The sequence below is a fragment of the Embiotoca jacksoni genome, unplaced genomic scaffold (assembly GCF_022577435.1).
Source record: "Embiotoca jacksoni isolate LCO1_2020_lvr unplaced genomic scaffold, fEmbJac1.0.p SCAF_27, whole genome shotgun sequence".
NCBI lineage: Eukaryota > Metazoa > Chordata > Actinopteri > Embiotocidae > Embiotoca > Embiotoca jacksoni.
The window spans coordinates 853,053-876,132 of record NW_027185378.1 but is presented as its reverse complement, the minus strand read 5'-3'; the positions used below and the strand labels follow the sequence as shown (position 1 = coordinate 876,132).

General features: G+C 45.5%; 1 protein-coding gene across 5 annotated transcripts; it reads left to right on the top strand.

Annotated features, from left to right (window-relative positions):
• Positions 1-455: 455 nt before the first annotated feature.
• Positions 456-17,921, top strand: grm1b (glutamate receptor, metabotropic 1b). 5 transcript variants are annotated; one of them, XM_069160613.1, is made up of 11 exons: positions 456-788; positions 1,475-2,302; positions 3,658-3,907; positions 7,659-7,894; positions 8,079-8,093; positions 8,496-8,507; positions 9,828-10,074; positions 11,329-11,497; positions 12,565-12,691; positions 14,368-15,295; positions 15,780-15,975. In XM_069160613.1, the coding sequence occupies exons 2-11, from the start codon at positions 1,597-1,599 to the stop codon at positions 15,886-15,888; spliced, it is 2,799 nt and encodes a 932-aa protein (XP_069016714.1). In that variant the 5' UTR covers positions 456-788; positions 1,475-1,596; the 3' UTR covers positions 15,889-15,975. The 5 variants fall into 5 exon arrangements, with proteins under 5 accessions (XP_069016714.1, XP_069016710.1, XP_069016709.1 ...); XM_069160609.1 differs by having other exon boundaries at positions 459-788; positions 1,524-2,302; positions 15,745-17,921; XM_069160608.1 differs by having other exon boundaries at positions 459-788; positions 15,745-17,921.
• The last annotated feature ends 5,159 nt before the right edge of the window (positions 17,922-23,080 follow it).

Genomic DNA, 23,080 nt, shown 5'->3' with positions numbered 1-23,080 from the left:
TAAATACAAATACTAGGTGTTATATTGCGATGTTCTTAATTTTCTGTATTTGTATGGGCACATTTTGGTATGCTCTCAGTCTGCGTTTGATTAAATTTAAGTTTTTTAATTTTTTTCTTACAAAATGTAAAAATAATACACCTGGGGAGGGGTATTCATATATTTTGCCCTCCTCTTTTTTGCGTACTTTATCATTTTATTGCTGTTTTCTGTTTAGCGCTGATTTATGTTGAATAAACTTGTATTTTGAGTTGGGGTGCACTGGTAGTACCATACATCATCCACACGGTGGCAGTAGAGCGTGGTGTGTTTCTCCGGCTGCAGCAGTGAATGAAGTGAATCACATCTGTCAGTGAGAAACACGACGCAGGAGGTTCATTCATGTCAACTTGGAGAGTCTCTTCACACTTTTCATTTGCAGAATAAACAGCCTCCTGCTGCTCGATGATTGAAAGCACTTATCTCGTTTCTTTGAGGTTTTTTTTATCATTTGCATTCCCTCTCACATGCACCTCAATATTTCCCCCCAAAAATCCAAGAGTCTATGCATCCCTTCTGACGTGCGTGAACTGTGGCTTCAAATCAGGGACACTGCAGTGAGTGTGACCCGCTTTCGAGATGCAGTGAGGAAGAGGAGAAGAAGGGGGCATCTGATGATGAGCGCAGAGAGAGAGGGAGGGAGAGCGAGAGTCAGCCCGCCGTGTGCTTTCTCGGCAGAAGAGCCGGAGTCCAGTCTGGCTGCTTCAGAGGAGACACGCACCTACCATGTCCCGCGCTGCCTGCTGCAGGTAGGTGAAGTCATCAGACACACACACACACACACACACACACACACACACAGACACACACACACACACACACACACACACACACACACACACACACACACACACACACACACACACACACACACACACACACACATCTGCTCGAGCGTTCAGCTGGGATGCATGCGAGTGACGATGCTTAATGATGAGCTGCGGTGGACGCTCTAGAGTCAGCTGTGGAGCGATGACTCAGGTGGACCGGGTTGGTTCTGTGTGTGTGTGTGTGTGTGTGTGTGTGTGTGTGTGTGTGTGTGTGTGTGTGTGTGTGAGCTGGTTTGGGAGGTAAAAGTTGAAGAAACACTCGCAGGTTGGATCCTTCTGAGGGAGCTGTCCGTGGTGCTGAAACTTAAAAAGGGTTCACTGTCAGTGAGATGAGATTAGCATCCAGTGAAGCCTGGCGGTTGTTTTTCTGTTCCAACCTGTAGGTGCATTACAAAAAACACTGCTGCATGTTTTTAAATAAAGAAGAGACCTCCCTGCACGTGTCTGTTGTCTTTGAATCGATTGTTTTGTCGGTAAAACGTCAGAGAAAAGCGTCACATTGAACTGATTACTGTACAGGACACAGAGAGGCATCGACCTCTGAGGTGTTTATTCTCCGGTTACATGTGTGTAAAAATAATTAACGCTGCGTGTCTCACCTGCAGGGTGACAACGCCGGATAAGAAACAGCTGAGTTAATTTCCCCTGTTTCAGGAGGATTGATGGACCCGAATGATGGCCAGGTGGACATGATTCTACGTTCAGCACCGGCGGCACCATATCGAATATGATTTACCTGACCGCCATCAGCGTTTTATATCTGCCCGTTTTGCTGTTCGAGGCGTTCGTTCTGTCCAAAGGGAAGTATGAGAGGTCGGTGGTGCCGAGCTCGGCGACCCGCCTGGTGGCCCGGATGGACGGGGATATTATAATCGGAGCCCTCTTCTCCGTCCACCACCAGCCATCGGCCGAGAGGGTGGCGGACAGGAAGTGCGGTGAGGTGCGCGAGCAGTACGGCATCCAGAGAGTGGAGGCCATGTTCCACGCCTTGGACCGGATTAACTCCGACCCGAAGCTGCTGCCCAACATCACGCTGGGCTGCGAGATCAGGGACTCCTGCTGGCACTCCTCGGTGGCTCTGGAGCAGAGCATCGAGTTCATACGAGACTCGCTCATCTCCATCCGGGACGAGACGGAGGGCTCCAGGTGGTGCATCGGAGGAGCGCCGTCCAGCCAGCCACCGCCCACCAAGAAGCCCATCGCCGGGGTCATCGGGCCCGGGTCCAGCTCGGTGGCGATCCAGGTCCAGAACCTGCTGCAGCTGTTCAACATCCCGCAGATCGCCTACTCGGCGACCAGCATCGACCTCAGCGACAAGACGCTGTTCAAGTACTTCCTCCGGGTGGTGCCCTCCGACACGCTGCAGGCCAGAGCACTGCTGGACATCGTCAAGCGCTACAACTGGACGTACGTGTCTGCCGTCCACACCGAGGGTAAGATGTCTCAACCTTGTCTCAATATTACACTGTTTTATAGTTATAGACTCGCTGGAACAGAATGATTCAAACTGAGATTGTCTGACTTTTAGTCCCAAGGTTAAACCAAGCTTCAGAACACTGACATTTCCCATAATGCAACTCAATCACTGTCGCCATGACACCGTCCAGGCCCCGCTTCAAAAGCATCACCTGAGCTTCATGTGTAAAAATCAGTGCAATGCCCCTTTAATGAGTCAACAGTTATGTTAGGTTTTTATGCCTCCATGCTACCGATAGCTACATCCGTCCATCCGTCTGTTTGTCCTGCAATATTTCAGGAACGCCTGGAGGGAATTGGTTCAAACTTGGCAAAAACATTCCTTTGGTGTCAAAGATGATCTGGTAAGATTTTGGTGATCAAAGGTCAAATGTCAAGGTTGATATGGCCTCGGTCCGTCCTTCTGCACCCATTCCATTCTCGTGAACTAATTCTCAGGAACACCTTGACAGAATTTGTTCAAGTTTGGTGCAAACATTCCCTTTGACTCAAGGATGAACTGATAACATTTTGGTGATAAAAGGTCAAAGGTCACTGTGAGTTCACATCTGCTTTCTGTGGTGAATGCGATATCTCAGAAAGGTCTTCATGGAATCTCTTCAAATTTGGCACAAAGGTTATTAGTCATTCGTGTGTTTTCTTTGTTTTCATACTAAATCTTTAGGTTTGGAGCTGAAGGATGTTTTCAGAAATTGTGATGGACGTCTTATCTGACGTGTCAACAAAACATCAATGGATTGTTTATTTCAGGAAATAAGGGCAATTTAAATCCTTAAAAACCTGAAATTAATCTCCATCAAAAATGTTGTTTTGCATCTTAGTGATGGTAACAGAACTGAATGCTGTATTTTAAAAGCATTTTAAAGCATATAAAGATTTATGAATAAAAAATCTGAACAATTGCAGTATGAAGACGAGTTTATCCAGTGGAAAACCTCCCAACTTTGTTACAATGATGAAGATGAGCCTGTTTGTTGGTTCACAGTGATGAAGATGAGCCCGTTTTCTGCTTCAGTGATTAAAATGAGCCCATTTGCTGGTTCACAGTGATGAAGATGAGCCCGTTTGCAGCTTCACAGTGATGAAGATGAGCCCGTTTGCTGCTTCACAGTGACGAAGATGAGCCCGTTTGCTAGTTCACAGTGATGAAGATGAGCCTGTTTGTTCTGCTCCTGATTCACTATAAAGAAGTAATGAGACACTTAAGAGCTCAAAGAAGAAGACGTGGGCTCAGATTTAAACAGGATGAACTGCTGCATGTTGAACGTATGACAGATGATGACTGACAGGCCCTCTCTTTCCCGTCTCCCAGGTAACTACGGCGAGAGCGGGATGGAGGTGTTCAAAGAGATCGCCTCGCAGGACGGCCTCTGCATTGCCCACTCTGACAAGATCTACAGCAACGCCGGCGAGAAGCAATTCGACCGTCTGCTGAGGAAGCTGCGGGAGCGTCTGCCCAAAGCCCGAGTGGTTGTCTGCTTCTGCGAGGGCATGACGGTGCGCGGGCTGCTGATGGCCATGAGGCGGCTCGGGGTAACCGGAGAGTTCCTCCTAATTGGCAGGTTTGTTAGCGAATGTTTTCCCGCGAGGCCTTCAGGTCTTTCTCTCACCAAACGGATGAAAAGTTTCCAAACAAGAATGGGGAAAATAAGTTTTTAATGGCCACGAAACTCAGTCGACACTTAAAAGACAGCAAAGTTCGAATAAAAAGAAACTCGGACGATAATGGCAGCTAATGTCTCAGCGTCCCATCACGAGGTCCATTTAGAAGACGTTCCCATTCAAACATTAACATTTCATCTGTGTCAAATTAAAGCTGCTTAAAACCGCAGAGTTCCAATTTAGTGGCGCTTTCATTATTTTTTCATCATCAATTCATTATAACTTAAAGTGAAACACTGATGCTATTTGGGCCGCTTTTATTGATGAAGGATAAAGAGGATAAAGGCGGTGAATCAATCTGAACACGAGGTCCAATTAGTAGCTCTTTTTGTAGCTTTCAGTCATGTGACACGATCTTCAGAACCAGGTTCACGTAGCCGCCGCCGTCTGGTATTATACAGACTACAGAGAGCAAGACAGAGGCTGAAACATGCGGCTGCACTCGGGACGGATTGAACACGAAAACTTCATATGGAACTGAAATATTGTTCCTCATCCTTCGGGGGCTGCTGAAGAGACTCTGAGTCGGGCCGGCTCATGAATAATGCATCCCGGCAGCTGAGCTCTCCCGCTCGCTGTCAGATCACAGGCGGGACGGGCTAATGTGGGGCAGCACCTCCAGCTATAAGCCGGGTGGTGAACATCAAAGCTGGTATGAGCTTGGCGTAGCAGACGTCCTGGAGTCCTGGAGCTGCGGCGCCCGTGATAGACGTTCATTAACGCGTGAGCTCCTTCACTCTCAGAGGCTGATGAGGAGCAGCCGGGCCGAGCGTCCCGCGGCCATCAACTATATATAGGAAGTAAATAGGGCGGTTTGAAGCCTAAACTTAAGCTCACCCTTCCACTCCGGTCTGCACCGCAGCTTTAGTCTCAGCGGAAGATAAGGAGGGCGCGTGTTTGTGTGTGTGTGTGTGTGTGTGTTTTCTGGGTCAAGGAAACTTCTCAAAAAGGAAAATGTTTTTTAGAGCGATGCAGTGAGCGAACACATGCAGGCCGCTGCGGCCCGAGGAGCCGGTCATCATCATCATCATCATCATCCATCTCTTCTGCTGCATGCGTGGACGACGGAGGCGATGAAAGAAGATTCCTGGTCGTCTGCTGGACAAACGTCGTCCCCATTAAAAATAACTTCACGTGAATTGTTTCCCTGACCTAAATGAAGTGACTCGCGGAGGCGTGTTCTCAGGTCCGTGTTCCGAGTGTCCGGTTTGTGCGCGTGTGTTGACGTCAGAGCCGTAGGGTTTTGGCACCGGCATGTGTTGGACTGGTGGGAGTGTGATGCTGAGAAGCAGATGGCCAGGTACCGTCGATGCTTTCGCAACCGGACCGCCGCCGTCGCTCCATTCTTCACATTCCGGCCAAAACGTGCTGCTGGCTTCTTCTCCGGGAACCTTTAATGTGTTCTTTAGAAGTGGAGATATTTCTGTCCCGCGGATGAACCACAATGTGCCGTATTTACAGGCTTTACAGGATGAAGCATGCAGCAGCGGTATTATTCATCCTGGTGTGTGTGTGTGTGTGGGGGGGGGGGGCAGTATTTGAAGTAAAAGCACATGAGATTCCTTCAGATAGAAATCGAGACAGTCAGAGAAAAATACTCACTGTTCTTTCCATCTGTCCCTCGTTGTACTCCTCTCCATTGTTTTTCAGTCCTCGCCTTCCCTTCTTTCGTCTGAGTTTTTGGCTCCATATTTGTTCTTGTATTTTAGGATCCTGTCTTTCGGCCTCAGCTGCAGCCGCCTCCCTTCATTTTTTCTCCTGACCTTGTGTTTTTGTTTTATGAAAGTCATCCAGCTTCCAGTGTCGTGCGTTCGGGTTCTTTCTGTTGTTCCATTTAATGATTTTTTTTTTTTTTTAAGTGACATTTGGGCCGCACTTTGGAGGGCAGGAAGCCGTAGTTTAATAATTTGCAGCCCTAAACAATGTCTGAACAAAGTATGGCAGAAGTACAAATGACAAATATCTAATTAAATCTCTTCTCGTGAACTTTTTAACATCACCAGGCTGAGATATGGATAAGTTAAAGTTGTTTTTTTGCCTCCTGATGTTTTTTTGCCGCCAGTTCTTGTGCTCACCCGTTTGCTCATCACATCGTCACGTGTCTTCCTTCCTCCATGTTCCTCCTCCTTGCATGACGTCCCCACGTGCACACGCGTGTACTGTTCACCCGTTACCTGCAGAACATCGTGAATAGAACTCGCAGTTAGTACTTTGTTCCACTCGTTATATTTCATAAAAATATATCCCTCCTGCTCATTAAAATTTGGGTTTTATGACCATAAAATATAAATCTGTGATTTGTTTTTATTTTCTTAATTAATTCTTAATTTTATGCCAAATCATCTCTCATATCCTTATTATTTTTTAAATACATGCTCATATAATGGACTTTATGTCCTAGTTTGATGCCACACTGCAGAATGCTGCTCTAAAAATAAAAGAAGGGACTTTTTATCATTGGTTATGATTCAAACGTTTAGTGTCGTCAGCAGCATCTTTTGCTGCAGGATGTTAAACATAAATCCAATCGGTATAGAAGCAGAAATCTCGCCTCGGTCTGAGTGCGAGTTAAAGCTGGTGTGTCTTCGGAGCAGATTGCACCGCTACAGAAATCATCTGTGAATTCTCACTGGACTTGTGATTGTGTTTGCGGAGGCTTTTTTTCTCTTCCTCTTCTTCTTCTTTCAGCAAGTACAGCGAGTGGCGCCCGGGCCTCAGCAGAGGGCCGACAGGAAGCACAGTCAGGAGACAAAAGGGAGACTCTCTCTGGACTCAGTCTGCGTTTCACAGATCTACGTGTTGTTGTCGTCTGCTAGACGCTGACTTTTATTTTGTTATAAAGTCAACAGGATGCGTTTGATTTGGTTTCAGACAGTAGAGGTTCAGTTTAAAGGTTTCAGATTTGTTTTTGTTAGAAAGAAATAAGTGGCCATCTTGCCAGTTCGGAGCAGTTTGGAGTAGGAAGTGACCATATTTGGACGAGCTGGGGGAGGAGCGAGCGGTGGATCTGACCCATCTGATTGGCCCAACGATAGCTGCAACTGTCAATCAAACAGACACGGCCCCCACCCCCCACACCAAAACAGTCTTTCTGAGGCTTATTTTCTAATTAATGACAGATTATTTTCAGATGGACCTCCAGAAAACTAATAAGAAGGACTGACTTTAGCTAACAACACCGAGATAACACCTGGACACAATTTATTCACTTTGTATTAGATGAGAGAAGTTGAATGGGAGTCTATGGAGCCGGAGGCTTTTTGGAGCCAACCTAGTGGCACTGGGTGGTATTGCAGCTCCGTATTTGCTCATTTTTCAGACCCGGAAGTACGTCAAATTCTATTTACAGTCTGTGGTTCCTACACATTTAATTTAAGGCCAGCTGTTTTTTTTTTTTTTTTTTTTTTTTTTTTATGTTTGTCTCAGAAGATTGATTGAGAAAAGAGATGAATTTAGAGTGTTCTACCTCCTTATAGCTTTTATGTAATTTAAACTTTTTGATGAGTCATTTTCAGGCTGATGAGTATTAATATCCCGGTTTTAGCTGTTTGCAACAGGACGTTCATTAACAGGGAAATCTAATATGTTCCAATAAATAAACCTGTATATTGTGTTATGAGCACCGCTGAGCTCCCTGTGCTCCTCCCGCAGTGACGGCTGGGCGGACCGGATGGAGGTGGTGGAGGGCTACGAGCAGGAGGCCGTCGGCGGGCTCACCGTCAAGCTGCAGTCCGAGGAAGTCTCCTCCTTTGACGATTACTTCCTGAAGCTCCAGCTCAGCACCAACACCCGCAACCCCTGGTTCCCCGAGTTCTGGCAGTACCGCTTCCAGTGCCGGCTGCCCGGACACCCGCTGGAGAACCTGAACTACGCCCGGAACTGCTCAGGTAGCCCCGCAGTCTGAGGAGATGTGTTCCGGTTGTACATGTCTTTGTAAAGTGTGCTCGGTGCCTGAAGGCGCCTCAAACTGGAGCACGCGCTTTAATTATGAAAGAACCTGCCGCAGGGTTCGGCTCGGTCCAGTAACACGTTTTCTCATATTGTTCGTTTCCGTGACACGTGGCCTCACAGAGGATGATGATCTAGGTAAATTAAATCAAAGCTCGCGCTCGAAACGATGCTCAATAAGCACGTTTCCCAAATATGATTTTACATCCTGCTCATATTTCTTTTCAAAGTAAAAGTCTTTATATTTATGTTTCTCATTTTCAAATTTTTTTTTTTAACTTATTGATGAACGTAAATATAAAATGATGCATGCTGCAAAAAAAAAAAATATTTGATGCTATCAGGACACTTCTCAGAGTTTATTATTATTATTTCCTTTGCAGTGTTTTCACATTATTTCCAAGAATCTCTTCTTTATGATGCTTTTTTCTTTAATTTCTTTGAATATTTTATTTTTAGTTCTTAAATGTAGAGTTATTGTTTGCTGTTCTGTCACTTTTATTGTTTTTATTTTAATTGTTTTTATGTACTTTGGTGTAGAACTCCAAGATGGTGAGTGACTCCTCTGAAATTAAACTTCTTTCTCTCCTCACTGGAAATATACATAGAGGTTGACTGATATTAACGTTTTGCAATTAATCTCAGTCTGTCTCTAATATATGAAGCTATTGGGATGTTTGGTTTAGTGTCACACTGCAGTGGGAGCCCGACATGTGGCTCCTTCCTCTCCAGCCTCGATATAAAACAGCCCAATAACACGTAGTGAGACAATGACTGGCTGACCTGGCTTCAGCTGCATGCAGCCTCAGAAATAGTGAACACATGTTAAGTCCTGCAGCCGACTGATCCCGACATGCAGCAGTAGCTCCTCTGCTTGCATGCTGACATCACACCATCATTGCATCATGAGTGAAGCTCTCGCATCTCACTGAGGGAGGCGTCAGAGCCAAGGAGCTGTTAAAATAGGTCATCAGCAGCAGGTCCCGTCAGAAGCTCACCCAGCTGAATTCGCTGTTTGTGTTTTTGTTAGTTTCCCAGCAGCCCTTCTCAACCAACAGCACCTGGTTTAACACAAGAGGCAGCAGACAGGATGAGGCTCACTGAGCAGGGAGATGCTGCGGGGTACAACGGGAGGATGCTGTCTGACAGAGAGTTTAAAGACACCTCCACAGGCTGCATCACATCAGACATCACAACCAACTGCAGCTCTGACAGGATCAACTATGTTTTATTAAATATGCAAAATGGAAATTTAGGAGAAACACCAAACGTTAGCTGTGTTTGCACGACAATTTCACTCAAATACTATTACAGAGCAGCTTTTTAAGGTAAATATTCTGCGATTGTAGGAGTCAAACTCAGAGTGCAGTTACTTCAGACATAATGATCTTTCCGAGATCAAACATGAACTGAACTGAACAGATTGGATGCATGCAGCTCTGCAGCAGCACCAACCTGCTGCCTCTGCTTCTAGCTTGCATTACACTGAACTGATAGGGTGTGTTGGACTTCCTTTCTGCTCCAACACGTCACTTTGTGGTTCTGCTGGAGGCAGACGGGTCTAATTGAACCCTGACTGGTGGATGCAGAACTGAGCTGTCTCGCCATGGTAACGAGGTCTCTTTGAAGCCGCGCTCTGAGGCGTCCATGTCTTCTAACGCAGCGTCCCACTGAGGCAGAGACAGCCTGAACCCAGAGAATAATAAGAGGACTGCGTCAGTGAGCACCCTATCACTCCTCTGTAATCTATGACACCCTGTAGACTCCTGAATCAGAACACCTCCAACATGCTACTGCTTGCAGTGCTGCAGCGCCCCCTGTAGGACAGACTCTCCGTCTGAGACGCCTCACTATGGTCTCCTCTGTGGGCAGGTTATGAGTCTCTGGAGGACAACTACGTTCAGGACAGCAAGATGGGCTTCGTCATCAACGCCATCTACGCCATGGCCCACGGGCTGCAGGACATGCACTCTCACCTGTGTCCCGGCCACGTGGGCCTGTGTGACGCCATGCTGCCCGTCGACGGGAGCCACCTGCTGGACTTCCTACTCAAGACGTCCTTCACCGGCGTGTCCGGGGAGGACATCTGGTTCGACGAGAACGGAGACTCACCTGGACGGTAAAACTCACATCTCTCATGTTCTCCGTGAAACACTGTGAATGTAAATGATTTCAGCTTGTAGGCGAACACCTACAAGCTTCAACAATGTCGATCAGAAACCAGCAGGAGGTCCAGGAACACACTTAATAAAAAGAGCTGCAGGAAAGATTCTCTCCTGTTTCACATTTAATGAATGCAAATTTAAGACATTTTTCTGATAGAACTCAAAGTTGTTGCCATGACAACAGACGATGCTTTAATTCTGGATGTTGCTGCAAAGACGCTATAGATTGTAAAAGTTGGATTCTTTACACACATGTTCAACCCGACACACAAAAGATCTGAACAATCAGCACAGATAGAAGGTGGACACCCAAGATTAGTGCCACACAGTCGTGCCGTTTATCAAGTCTAAAACAAAGTCCTAAACCAGTCCAGAAACTGTTTAAAACTAAACCAAAACCACATCTGAAACCAGTTTGAAACAAGTCCCAAACAGAGTCCAAAGTCACTCCCGAACAGAGTCCAAAATCAGTCCCAAACCAAGTCCAAAGTCAGTCCCAGACCGAGTCCAAAGTTAGTCCAAAAAGCGAGTCCAAAGTCAGTCCCAAAGGGAGTCCGAAGTCAGTGCCAAACAGAGTCCAAAGTCAGTCCCAAACCGAGTCCAAAGTCAGTCCCAAACAGAGTCCAAAGTCAGTCCCAAACAGAGTCCGAAGTCAGTCCCAAAGTCAGTCCGAAGTCAGTCCCAAAGTCAGTCCCAAACCGAGTCCAAAGTCAGTCCCAAACAGAGTCCAAAGTCAGTCCCAAAGCGAGTCTAAAGTCAGTCTCAAACAGAGTCCAAAGTTAATCCCAAACAGAGTCCAAAGAGAGTCCAAAGTCAGTCCCAAACCGAGTCCAAAGTCAGTCCCAAAGTCAGTCCCAAAGCGAGTCCAAAGTCAGTCCCAAACAGAGTCCGAAGTCAGTCCCAAACCGAGTCCAAAGTCAGTCCCAAAGTCAGTCCCAAACCGAGTCCAAAGTCAGTCCCAAAGTCAGTCCCAAAGTCAGTCCCAAAGCGAGTCCAAAGTCAGTCCCAAAGCGAGTCCAAAGTCAGTCCCAAACAGAGTCCGAAGTCAGTCCCAAAGCGAGTCCTAAGTCAGTCCCAAACAGAGTCCAAAGTCAGTCCCAAACAGAGTCCAAAGTCAGTCCCAAACCAAGTCCCAAATCAGTCCCAAACCAAAATTTTTTTAAAACCCTCTGTCCTGCTGTCATCGTGTCCCTCTGTCCTCCCTTCAGGTATGAGATCATGAACTTTCAGCACGTTGGGCCCGGTGTCTACGACTACATCAACATCGGCTCATGGCACGAAGGCCTCCTCAGCCTGGACGACAACATGATCCAGATGAACCGAAGCGACATGGTGCGGTCGGTCTGCAGCGAGCCCTGCTCCAAAGGAGAGATCAAGGTCAGCTGCACGTCCTTCACATGTCCTACTACTCTGGTCCTTATGAAGGGGCCGTTGATTATTAATGATTAACTTTCATGAAGGCTTTACAAATACGAGTTGTAAACCACTGAGAGGAACAAATCACATTTTCTGGTGTTGCTGGTCTGTGATAACGTAGTTTTAGAAGTTGAAAACGTATTAATAAGTGCTAATGACATCAGGTCTGTTGTTAATTAATTAATTATTGTTAATTGGTCATAAATAAAAAGGTTGCACTGTCAAATCTGTAGTTGAAAAACAAGTCGTAAACACAGTTAAGTCGTTGCTGTTTCTAAGGTAACAAGTTTACATCCAATAATCAACAATGGGCAGCCTCTATTCACTTTGAATGAATAAAGTCAACAATATAATGTTTTCAAAGGTTGTTCTGGATTTCTAGGTTGTTCTGTTTCACAATAAAAGCCTTGTAAAGAAATGCAGGGTTTCTGTCTCTTGAGACGCTTTTAACTTGAAAGGATAGAGGAAGTGTTTAATATTGCAGTAACATTAACAGGGCAAACGGTGACGGATCAAAAAAAGGTTTTCAGTTGAAGTTGTAAATCAACACCTTTAATGTGACAACTTTGACCATTTTATTTGTTTTTATCAGCTCTTCTTCATGACACTTTTATGAAAAACATGTAAATGAGTTTCCAGCAGATCAAGAGAACGGTGAACATTTTATTTCCTCACTTGGAGAGAAAGCAGCTCCAAACCTGTAGATAAATATTGATAAGACGTAAAATCATCTACAGCAACAAGCTGGAAACCCAGAAGTTGTAATTGATAATACATATATGAACTTTGACCCTTTTACAAATTAACAGGTGTTATTAGTATTTAAATTGATTTATTCTGTTAATATGAATAAATCAAACTTTTATGTTGAAGTAATGTCACATTGTCATGTGTTTGATGGCCGTTTTTATCTTTAGTGTTAAAACCAGTGTTGAAATATTAACGGGGAGCAGTCCTCTCTGTTGTACAGGAACACACGGCGGCTGATATCAGTGCTTCTCCATTTCTCTGCATGTTTCATGAACCAGGTGATCAGGAAGGGAGAGGTGAGCTGCTGCTGGATCTGCACCGCCTGCAAAGACAACGAGTACGTCCAGGACGAGTTCACCTGCAAGGCGTGCGAGTTGGGCTGGTGGCCCGACGAAGAGCTTGAAGGTAGTACTCTTCCTCGTCAGCTGCCTGCGGCACTCTCAGCCGGGTTTCCTTGATATTTGGGGAAATACGATGTCCTTCTTTTCAGAGTTGGATGAGAGCGTCTCCGGCAGCTGGTTAGCTTAGCTTAGCTCAGCGCAGAGGGTGGAAGAGGCGGGAAATACAGACGACTCGGGACCCTCAAGGTCGGTTCACAGGGATGAGGCAGAAGTTCAGAGGTCAAAACCAGGAAGACAAACAAGGAGAATTGAGGAGAGTAAACCTGGAACGATGAGCAGGAGATGACAACAGAAGCAAGCAGACTAAAAACACGAGAGGTGCACAGGTGGACACCTTCAGGTAATGAAACACGAGGACGGGAAGTCAACTGACCTGAACCAAGAGGACCGAGTGAGTCACCAAATTAAAACAGGAAATTAAAATGTCTTACAATACAAATAAATAAATGAATAATCAAATAACTCAAATTCACTTAAAAGTTAAATAAAATATTAAAATAGAGTAAACAACTATATAAAAAAAAATTAAGATTTGAACTAACTACTTCGGTAAAATGTATACATATTTAATTGAAACTGTCGCAACCGTTGTGACAAAACTCCAGAACGTGTCGTCTCTCAGCCAGGACATATTTCATCACCAAATACCGAATATTTTTTCTTCTTTATGAATTAAACTAAGTATTTATAAGATTAATTGGTGTTGGACAGAGTCAGGCTAAGCTAAGCTAATTGGCTGCTGCTTCATATCACAGATAATAAATGGGTCTGAATAAACGTTTGACTTTAGATTTAAGCGCCTCGTCTCATCAGAGCAGAGGTTTTTAGTTTTGAGGTGAAGTGCGGTTGCCACGGCAGCTACAGGCGTCCCTTCCTGTTGCGCGATAGATTTTTCCGGCGATAAGAGGAGGTTCTGTGAGGAAAAGTTCCTGCGACTCTTTTCTTCTACCTGCAGCCCCCCCCCCCTCCCCCCCCCCCCCCCCCCCCCCCCCCCACACACACACACACATACACCACCGCTCAGATCTGTGTGCTGCTGCTTCACAAACCTGTTCCGGCCTATTTTTCGCCACTTTCCCATGACACCTGAGAGCCATTCATCATCCTCAGCCCTTCATCCGACAGCAGCCCTAATTCACTCTCACCGCTCCTCTGGCCCACTTTCGAAGGGCCTTCTGCGCTCTTCAAAGACGAGACACTTTCTTAACGGGATCATCCTGCGTGTAGCTGCCGCGTCTTTAACGAGCACGACGACGACGACGACATGAGAAGAAGAATCTGAACCTGAAATCTGCTGCTGATTTACAGTAAATACGACACTCGGTGCGTCCTTGGCGTGAAGCACAGAGTCGGTTTTATTTGGATACATAAAAAAAAAAAACTGCAGTGATGTAGTGTGTCCTGCTGCACTGCCCCCCCCTCCATTCCCCTTTCCCCCCTCGGCTGGCTGCGGCCCAGCCTGGCCGTGCCAGAGTAGAAAGGGGTTCAGGCCTATTTATAGTTGTGCTAAAAACCTACTTTGAGACTTACAGTATTTTCAGATCGAGTTGTAGTGTTTGTAACCCAGAAGAGTTTTTATTTCCTGACTCCAGATGACCCGGATGCTGATGCTGAGATGTTGAAAAGATGAACGAGGAGCTCTCTGTGTGAAGTCACCGTGGTTCTATTCTCCCGTTTCAGGCTGCGAGACGATCCCACTGCGCTACCTGGAGTGGAGCAACCCGGAGTCCATCATCCAGGTGGTCTTCTCCTGCCTGGGGATCCTGGTGACATCCTTCGTGGCCTTCATCTTCGTCCTGTACCGCGACACACCCGTGGTGAAGTCGTCCAGCCGGGAGCTCTGCTACATCATCCTGGCAGGCATCTTCCTGGGCTACCTGTGCCCGTTCACCCTCATCGCCCGCCCCACCGTAGCCTCCTGCTACCTGCAGAGGCTCCTGGTCGGACTCTCCGCCGCCATGTGCTACTCTGCTCTGGTGACCAAAACTAACCGCATCGCCCGCATCCTGGCCGGCAGCAAGAAGAAGATCTGCACCAGGAAGCCTCGCTTCATGAGCGCCTGGGCTCAGGTGGTGATCGCCTCCATCCTCATCAGTGTGCAGCTCACCTTGGAGGTCACCCTCATCATCATGGAGCCGCCCATGCCCATCAAGTCCTACCCCAGCATCAGGGAGGTCTTCCTCATCTGCAACACCAGCAATGTGGGAGTCGTGGCTCCGCTGGGCTACAACGGGCTGCTCATCATGAGCTGCACCTACTACGCCTTCAAGACCCGCAACGTCCCCGCCAACTTCAACGAGGCCAAGTACATCGCCTTCACCATGTACACCACCTGCATCATCTGGCTGGCCTTCGTGCCCATCTACTTCGGCAGCAACTACAAGATCATCACCACGTCCTTCTCCGTGAGCCTCAGTGTCACCGTCGCCCTGGGCTGCATGTTCACGCCTAAGATGTACATCATCATCGCCAAGCCGGAGCGGAACGTGCGCAGCGCCTTCACCACCTCGGACGCCGTGCGCATGCACGTTGGCGACGGCAAGATCGCCTGCCGGAGCAACAGCCTGCTGAACATGTTCAAGAGGAAGAAGAACACGGGGAACGGCAGGTAGGTTCTTTAATTGAGTCTGAGTGGGGCTCCTGAGGCACCGCAGGGATGCTGGTTTTACCGAGTCCCCTCTCGCAGGGAGCCTGATGTCCTCCTGTATTTACCTCAGCACGAACACCTGTTGTACAGCGAGACGATGTAGGTCAGCGCTCAATTCACACAGCCACTGCGACCTCTGATATGTCGGTGGAGTTAAAACGAGCATCTCTGTGTGCTGAGGGACGGTGAGTGAGAGCAGGGTTTCTTCAGGGTTCACCACGTTACATACAAAACATCCCCTCCTGCTATTGAATATATCTAAAAAGCCTCTATGAATTCAAGTTAAAGCCGTTTTAAAACCTGCAGATACCCTGTAACTTTGTTCCTTTTTACATGAAGCAGACTTGCTGTTGTTGTCTCCAGCTGTCCGGGTCCCGGTGAAGTAACAGACATCTTTATTTTGTTCATAGTTCTAATGGAAAGTCTGTGTCATGGTCTGAACCAGGTGCAAGACATCCTCCAAAAGGGGATCACACATGGCACAGACTGTCAGTGCATGTGAAGAGACAGGAAGCAGGTTCCAATCAGATGGCTGTCATCAAACCCTTAACTAACACGTATCACAACACAGCCCTGGAGTTCTCGGACCTCAGCACCAAGACTCTGTACAATGTGGCTGAGGAGGACGAGAGCGACCCCGTCAGATACGACCCCCCCGCCACCCACCCCATGATGGCCCACGGGCAGATGCCGGCCTGTGGGCCGAGGAGAAACGCGGGCGAGGGGGTGGCGCTGTATTCCCCAGAACCCCCGCAGCCTAACAGCATCATCCCCCAACACGTCCTCATGGACCGCCTCCGGGACGAAGTGGCGCTGAGGAAGTTCCACGGCGACGTCCCCCAGCTTGGCGATATGATCGGTGTGCCCGAGCCTGTGAGCGGGGGCAGGCCGGTGTACCACCAGGCCCACCTCATCCAGCAGGACCCGGTCCTGCCCGTGCACCTGGACCCGTTTGACGAGGAGCCCGCTTCGCCTTTCGAGGAGGAGGACGAGGAGATGGAGAACGAGCAGTTTGGCCTTCTTCAGGGCTACATGTACAACAACAGGCGCATCCACGACAACGAGGACTTGGTGGAGGTCAAACTGGCGATGGAGGACTCTCTGGCTCTGATGCCCCCTTCTCCTTTCCGCGATTGCACCGGCACCCCGGTGAGCCCCTTCCCCAACTCGCCGGTGTCTGAGTCCATTCTGTGCTCGCCTTCAAATGTGATGTACGCGTCCGTCATCCTCAGAGACTTCAAGCAGAGCTCTTCGACTCTGTGAACCCGAACCTTCCAGTGTGTGATAAGAGTCGTTCTGTCATTTTCTCTCTATAACTTTAATAAGATGATTAGAGGAGAGTAGCTTCTTTAATACGGTGGATGCAGTAGTTACAAACATTACTGTGTATTTCTAACATTAGCTTTTAGGATCAATAGATTTTGTTCTTATGAGACAATAACTAAGACTGTCTATTGTACATTTCTGATTTAATGTCTTATATAGAGACTTCTTTGATAAATATAGGGGGAGGTACCGATCAGATCTCTAACGGGGCAACTTTAATGGTGAATATAGTTTCTGTTATGCAACGAATCGCTCTGACCGTACGTTAAGAAAACGTGTTTTGTGTCACACATCGTTTGTTAATTCTGTCCTTTATCAAGAAGAGGAAGAGGTTTTATTTGGGAAATGAGAAGATCTATATCACTCTCCTGTCCGTAAGCTAACAGGTAGTATACGCTAGCTTAGTACAGAGACGAGAAGCAGCGAGAGCAGCTGACCGGACGATCTAAACCTCAAACTGTTGCTTTTACACTTCTGGTTTTGGTCTTTATAAAACCATGAACATTTTCATCTACGAGCCCTGAATGTGTTTTTTAAAAGACAAGCCGACTATTTAAGCTAAACTAAGCTAGCTGCAGACTGTAGCTTTATATTTAGCACACAGACATAAGATCGGTCTCTATCTTCTCATGTTAAGTCTAATTAATACCCCGAACTGTTCCTTTCGTCTCGTAGCGCAGATAAAGAAAAAAAACCCCGACGTGATCACTTGTTGGTGATAAATAAATATTATGCGTGATTTTTTTTTTTTTTTTTTTGCTAACAGTGAATGTAGCAGAGGACAAGTTCAAGTGCCACGTTTTCATCTTTCTTTTTGTACATTTCTCTGGTTTCTATGGTCTCGACATGCAAGTGAAACCGGTTTAAAGTTTGTACCTTTTCTAATCAGACATCTGATTTCATTACTGTATAGATTATTGAATAAGATCGATGACATACGTGTGTTTTGTGAATGTACGAAGTGTGTCATATTTTGGTATTCGGATGATATCTATATGCAGTATTAGAGCTCGTTAGCTGTGTGTGTTTCTCTCGTGTGATTGGTCGCGTGCACCGATCAGTTTCCTAAATATTAAGCCTTTAACAGCCTATCAGAGTCGTATAATGTGATAAACCGTTACCATAGTGATATTTAATATGTAATCTATTTGTAGCCTGATGTATACAGTGCAGCATAAACTGAGAGCGATTTGAAACTATCTACTTAACGAGCATTTGAAGAACACTTGTTTGATTGGAGTAAATTAAATATTTTTTATGCTTTTGTCTCCTGTTTTTCATGGTGAAACGTGACTCTGGTTTTGACCCGTTTGAAATCAAAGGTCAAAGGTTCATGGCTTAGTTTTGGAGGAAAAAGTGACAAAGCAGCATTTTTTTAATCGCTTGGTTTTTTTTCAGTTTGGACCACTTTTCGGTAGAACGAGGCTGCGTAAATGTGTCCCAGTTTTACATAGGATTAGGAAACGGAATATTTTAGCTGTCTCTGCCTGTCAGCTCGTCGTGAGGAGAGGAGCTGTTTAAAGTTTTATTACCACCCATTATATTAATAAAAGCTTCTGTTGGAGCTGAATTTTCCCCCAAAAAACAACTGAATGGGTCATCAAGACGGTGGTGTTTCTGAAAAGACAAAAACGCACCAAAAGAGGAAACATGACTTCATGGCATCTGTTATGATGTTTTAGAAATGGTTCCATATGTAAAATCTGCACGGAAACACAAGAAAAAGCAACTGCATTACATGAACACAAGTCAAAACTACCTAATGTTCAATTAGTTTGCTGTTCCCTTTAAATACATCCATTTTAATAATCTGATATCGCAAAGTCTCCTGATTTTACAGTTCAGCTAAAACACGTATTTAAATGTATAAAACTTGAATGCATTAGATGAATTTCAGCATAAATATTAGTGTTGGTTGAGCAGATCACATGTGGAGTCTTCGCAATAATAATAAACATAAATTCAAAAAAGTATTTAAATAGAAAATAAGCATGTTGTCTGCAGATTATAGAACGCTGTATCTTTATTTTAGAGATTGTGTTGTGATTAATTTTGAGGAACAATACTGAGCCTGTAAATAAATAAGCTCCCTGTGTGTGTTACATTCCCACCTGTCTGCCAACACACACTCTCACTCTGCTCTGCGGCTGTCGGGAGGGGGTCTCCAGCGGGCTGTGATCCAGAAACAAAACCTTCAAACTAGAAGTTTTCGGTGAGTGAAAATAAATCTGCAGCTTTTTTTTTTTTTACTTTTTCCCACGTCTCATTTTATTAAGCGGTGTCCATGGAAACGTAGACATTTATCGCTGAAAAGTTTCTCACTTCTAATGTAACATGTCGGCTTCGGTCTGATTCAGCGTGAGAACTCGGATCACACAAGGAAGACAAAAAATAGTTTTATTTACTGTGTGCGTTTGGAGGGTTATAATCTGTCGCTACTTTGTTAAGTAATCCAGATCTGAGCACAAACGTATGAATGTTGTGTTTCCTGAAGGCCGACAAGATGTCCAGAGAGTCTTTTAAAGGACCGGTGGGTGCAGTATAGTGCTTATTAGAGGCTGCCTGGGTATCCTAAAGACAGCAGCTTCCTGGGCTGGTCTGACACCTCTGCACAGGTGAGTGGAATATTATTACAGCAGAGAAATATCCAAAAATACGTATATTAATAGTTAAAAAGTACAGTATTGTGCAAGAAGCAGCAGCAATCTGGTGCAACTGACTGTTGGTCATAAAGTGCACCGTGCATGCATTATTGCACATAACAGTGTGTAGAAATATAAATAACGGCGCATGCAAGTGTAAAAAGTGTACCCAAATATCAGTGAGTTGAATACTGTATAAAAATAATAACCCAGCAGATGCATACACAACTCTCCAACTCATATCCACTCCTCATCAGTTATAGGGAAGTATGAATATTGATGATGCAGGTCCCTTCCTTCTCAAACAAATGACGCTGTGCAGCAGCAGCCTGTTTGGTGAGCAGCACCAAAGCGAGCCGGGTCCAGAGGAGAGTCCGAGCCAGGAGACCAAGGACCAGCTCGTGATGCCGCAGTCCTGGATCCTCACATCTACCTTCATATTAATATTTATCAAGTCACACCTGCGAGGAGCTCATTTCTCTGATAAACCTGTGATGGAGTCGAGATAATAAACAGATCAGCGGGAGACACACGCGCGTCCTGCTGGGAGACGTCTCGGTAGCCGACGAGCTCTTCAGCCGCAGCTCCGAGTGTTACTGCTCTGTTATGTAAGCCATGCATATAATTATCTGTTAATCACTTCGCATGGAGACGAGCTGCGGCCGCGTGCGCGAGCGTGGCAGCTCGGATTGATGGCAGAGAGAGAAGAGAGAAGCCGTGAGTGTGACCTGATTCTGGAGGAGGGAAGAAACATGAACACGGAGAGGAGAGAGGGGGGGGGGGAATACTGACTGATGCACAGCACATACTTAAAGATGTAAAATAACATTATCATCAGAACTGTGGAGTGTTGCATCATTTTGAAATACTCGAGTTTAAATCATACTCAGTTTAACTCTAAAAACTCTTGTTTGGAGTCACTTTGTTCACTTGAATCCTGTTTCTATTTGAAAATGCTTTTATTTTTGTGTTTTTAATGAATCAGAGGGGCTTTTACATTTGAATGAAATACACAATTCCTGTAGTAAACATATAGAAGTTTAACCTTGTCCTTTATGTTCTCTGACATGTTGTGCATCACGCCGGTTATTTTTGCACACCGATCTGTTTCTTTGCTGTCCTGGACTTTTACTTTTTCGGTGTCCTTGCTGTGCAACAAGGGAACTGCTCCATATCCCGCCGCCGGGCTCCGATGCACAGCAGCTTTTTGTCCAAATGCAGGCTCTCTCAGGGTCTCTAATGTAAAATAGTTTAATTTAACCTTGGAATCATCTTCACGTATAAAACCCTGAGCTCCTGTGTCACCTATCTGCATTCAGATTAAATTAGGAACTAATCTGCAGATGATTTCCTGATTTATAGATTATAAAAATGCACAGACTAATTTGGCCAATTTATCAGAAGCGGAGCCATCACACGTCTGATCGAGAGCTGCAACATAAAGTCAGGAAGGGAGTTTACAGCAGCAGAGCCGGAGGGGCAGAGAGGGAAGAAGTACCACGCAACTGCTAATTCTGGATATACAGTATGTCCCAGATACTAGACACCCAAATTCAGGAGTCAAACCAGGAGGCTGGCCCCGATACGGCTTCACATCGGACACAAAAGCTCCTCGGCTTGTTGTTTGTAGATGTGACAGTGAGAACGGGAATCTCTGCTACAAATCCCATCACTGGTGCATTATTGATATCGCCCCATTTTATCTGCCCTCCAGTGGGCTTCTTCTCCCACAGCCTCCTTCATATATTCATGATTGCATAAAAATTTCCATTTCGTCAAACTTGTGAAGACGTTGATGAAGAGTGAGGCTGTTTTCACGTCCCCCGTCTGTCTTTTGTCTTTTCAGTGACACACTTTTTTTTTTTTTTTTTTGACCTTTATTTAACCAGGTAAAATCAATTGAGAACCAATTCTCATTTACAATGATGACCTGTCAGCACAGTCCACACAGTGGACCTTTATGAAGGTCTGTTAATTAAGGATTGTGTGTGTGGACGCTGCACACACACACACACACACACACACACACACACACACACACACACACACACACTGTGTGTTAAACTGTCTGTCTGACCTGCCTCAGTCCTTCCTCACATGAATCTTCACGGACCTATCGCATCCCGGGCCGACCAATCAGGGGGCAGAGATCCATAACGGAGCTGTCCGTGGTGCTAAATCCTGGGGTCCTCAAAACACAGCAAGATGATGTCAGTGTCAGGAAGGGAGTGTGTTGGTAGGCTGCGCCACCTAGGGCACAAAACATGCATGTACAATTATGGCACGTTAGAAAATCTGTGTTAATAAAAACCAATGCTTTGACCTTGGACTGTTGCACTCGGACACCAGGACACTTTCTTTAGATTTAAGAACCTTTCAGTTATAAACGTCCGTCTGGGACGGATATTCTTGAGATATCGCCTTCGGATAATGCCTCGAGGGAATTTCTTCAAACTTGGTAAAAGCATTCCCTTAATTCCAAGGATGAACTGATTTGATTTGGGGGTCAAAGGTCAGGGTCACTGTGACCCCAATTTGACACATTTAAATGAACATAAGATCAAAGGAACGCCTGGATGGAGTTTCTTCAGCTTTAGTGAAGAAATTAACTTGGTTCCAATGATGAACTAATAAGATTTCTGTGGTCAAAGATCAAAGGTCAACGTCACTGTCACCTCACTTTGACCTATGCTCGTGAATTTTTCAGGAACACATTGAGGGAATTTCTTTAAATTTGTCACAAATGTTCACTTCGGCTGAGCAATGAAGTGATTTGACTTTGGTGATCAAAGGTCAGAGGTCAAAGTCAGTATGACCCCACATCCGTCTTATCCATCAGTCCTATTCTTGTGAATGTGACATCTCAAGAACGCCTGGAAAAATATTCAGAACATGACCTTTGATCTTTGACCTTTGTGCTCTGTTTCGGTGACGTAAACTACATCCTGTATACTGTAGCTCACATCAGTTATAACTCAGATTACAGTAGATGTAGAGTAGACATTAGGTATAATATGCTATAAGGAGCAATGCTGTGTGATTCTGATAAATAAACGGGAATCAGAGAACAAAGTCTCGAATCTATGCGGCATAAAGTCTCTCACAGCGTAAATAATGCGTATTAATCTTTATTCTAAAACTCTGATGGGATATTCTGTCTTTCATCTCCTCCATATGTCTCCATCAGATGTTTTATTTAACAGCTGCGACTTCACTCCGGAAACGGTGAAGAAATATCAGCCTGTATAAATGTGGGCTACTCCACCAAGGTGATCGTCTAACCAGGTTTTCTGGTTTTACAAATGACTCTCTGTGGAAGTTAGGTGACCTGATTTTCCCTCCCCTGAGAGGACGAGGAAATACGGCCTATTTTTCATGTGTGACACAACAGAGTGAAGAGGAAGACAAAAGGACAGCCTGTATCGAGTTTTGGTGGGAAAGACTGCACTGAAGATCAGAGTTCTTATTGTTTGTTGACTCTTTTTAAGCCTTTGAAAGGTGTAACATGAACAGTCATGGCTGCTCAGAGCCCCTCAGCCTGCAGGGGGCCACAAGACGACCTGAAACCTTCAAGCTCCTCTCTTCGGTTTTAAAAGGTTTTCAAGCAGCAACAACAAACACAAAGGCTGTGACAAAATATATGTAAAGCTATCATATTACTTTTTACTTCACAAGAACAAGAGATTGAAAATGAGTCTACTGTTTAGGTTGAAATATTTGAAAGTCATTTTTACTGTTACTGAAATAGAAACATATATTTTTTTAAATATATAAAGTA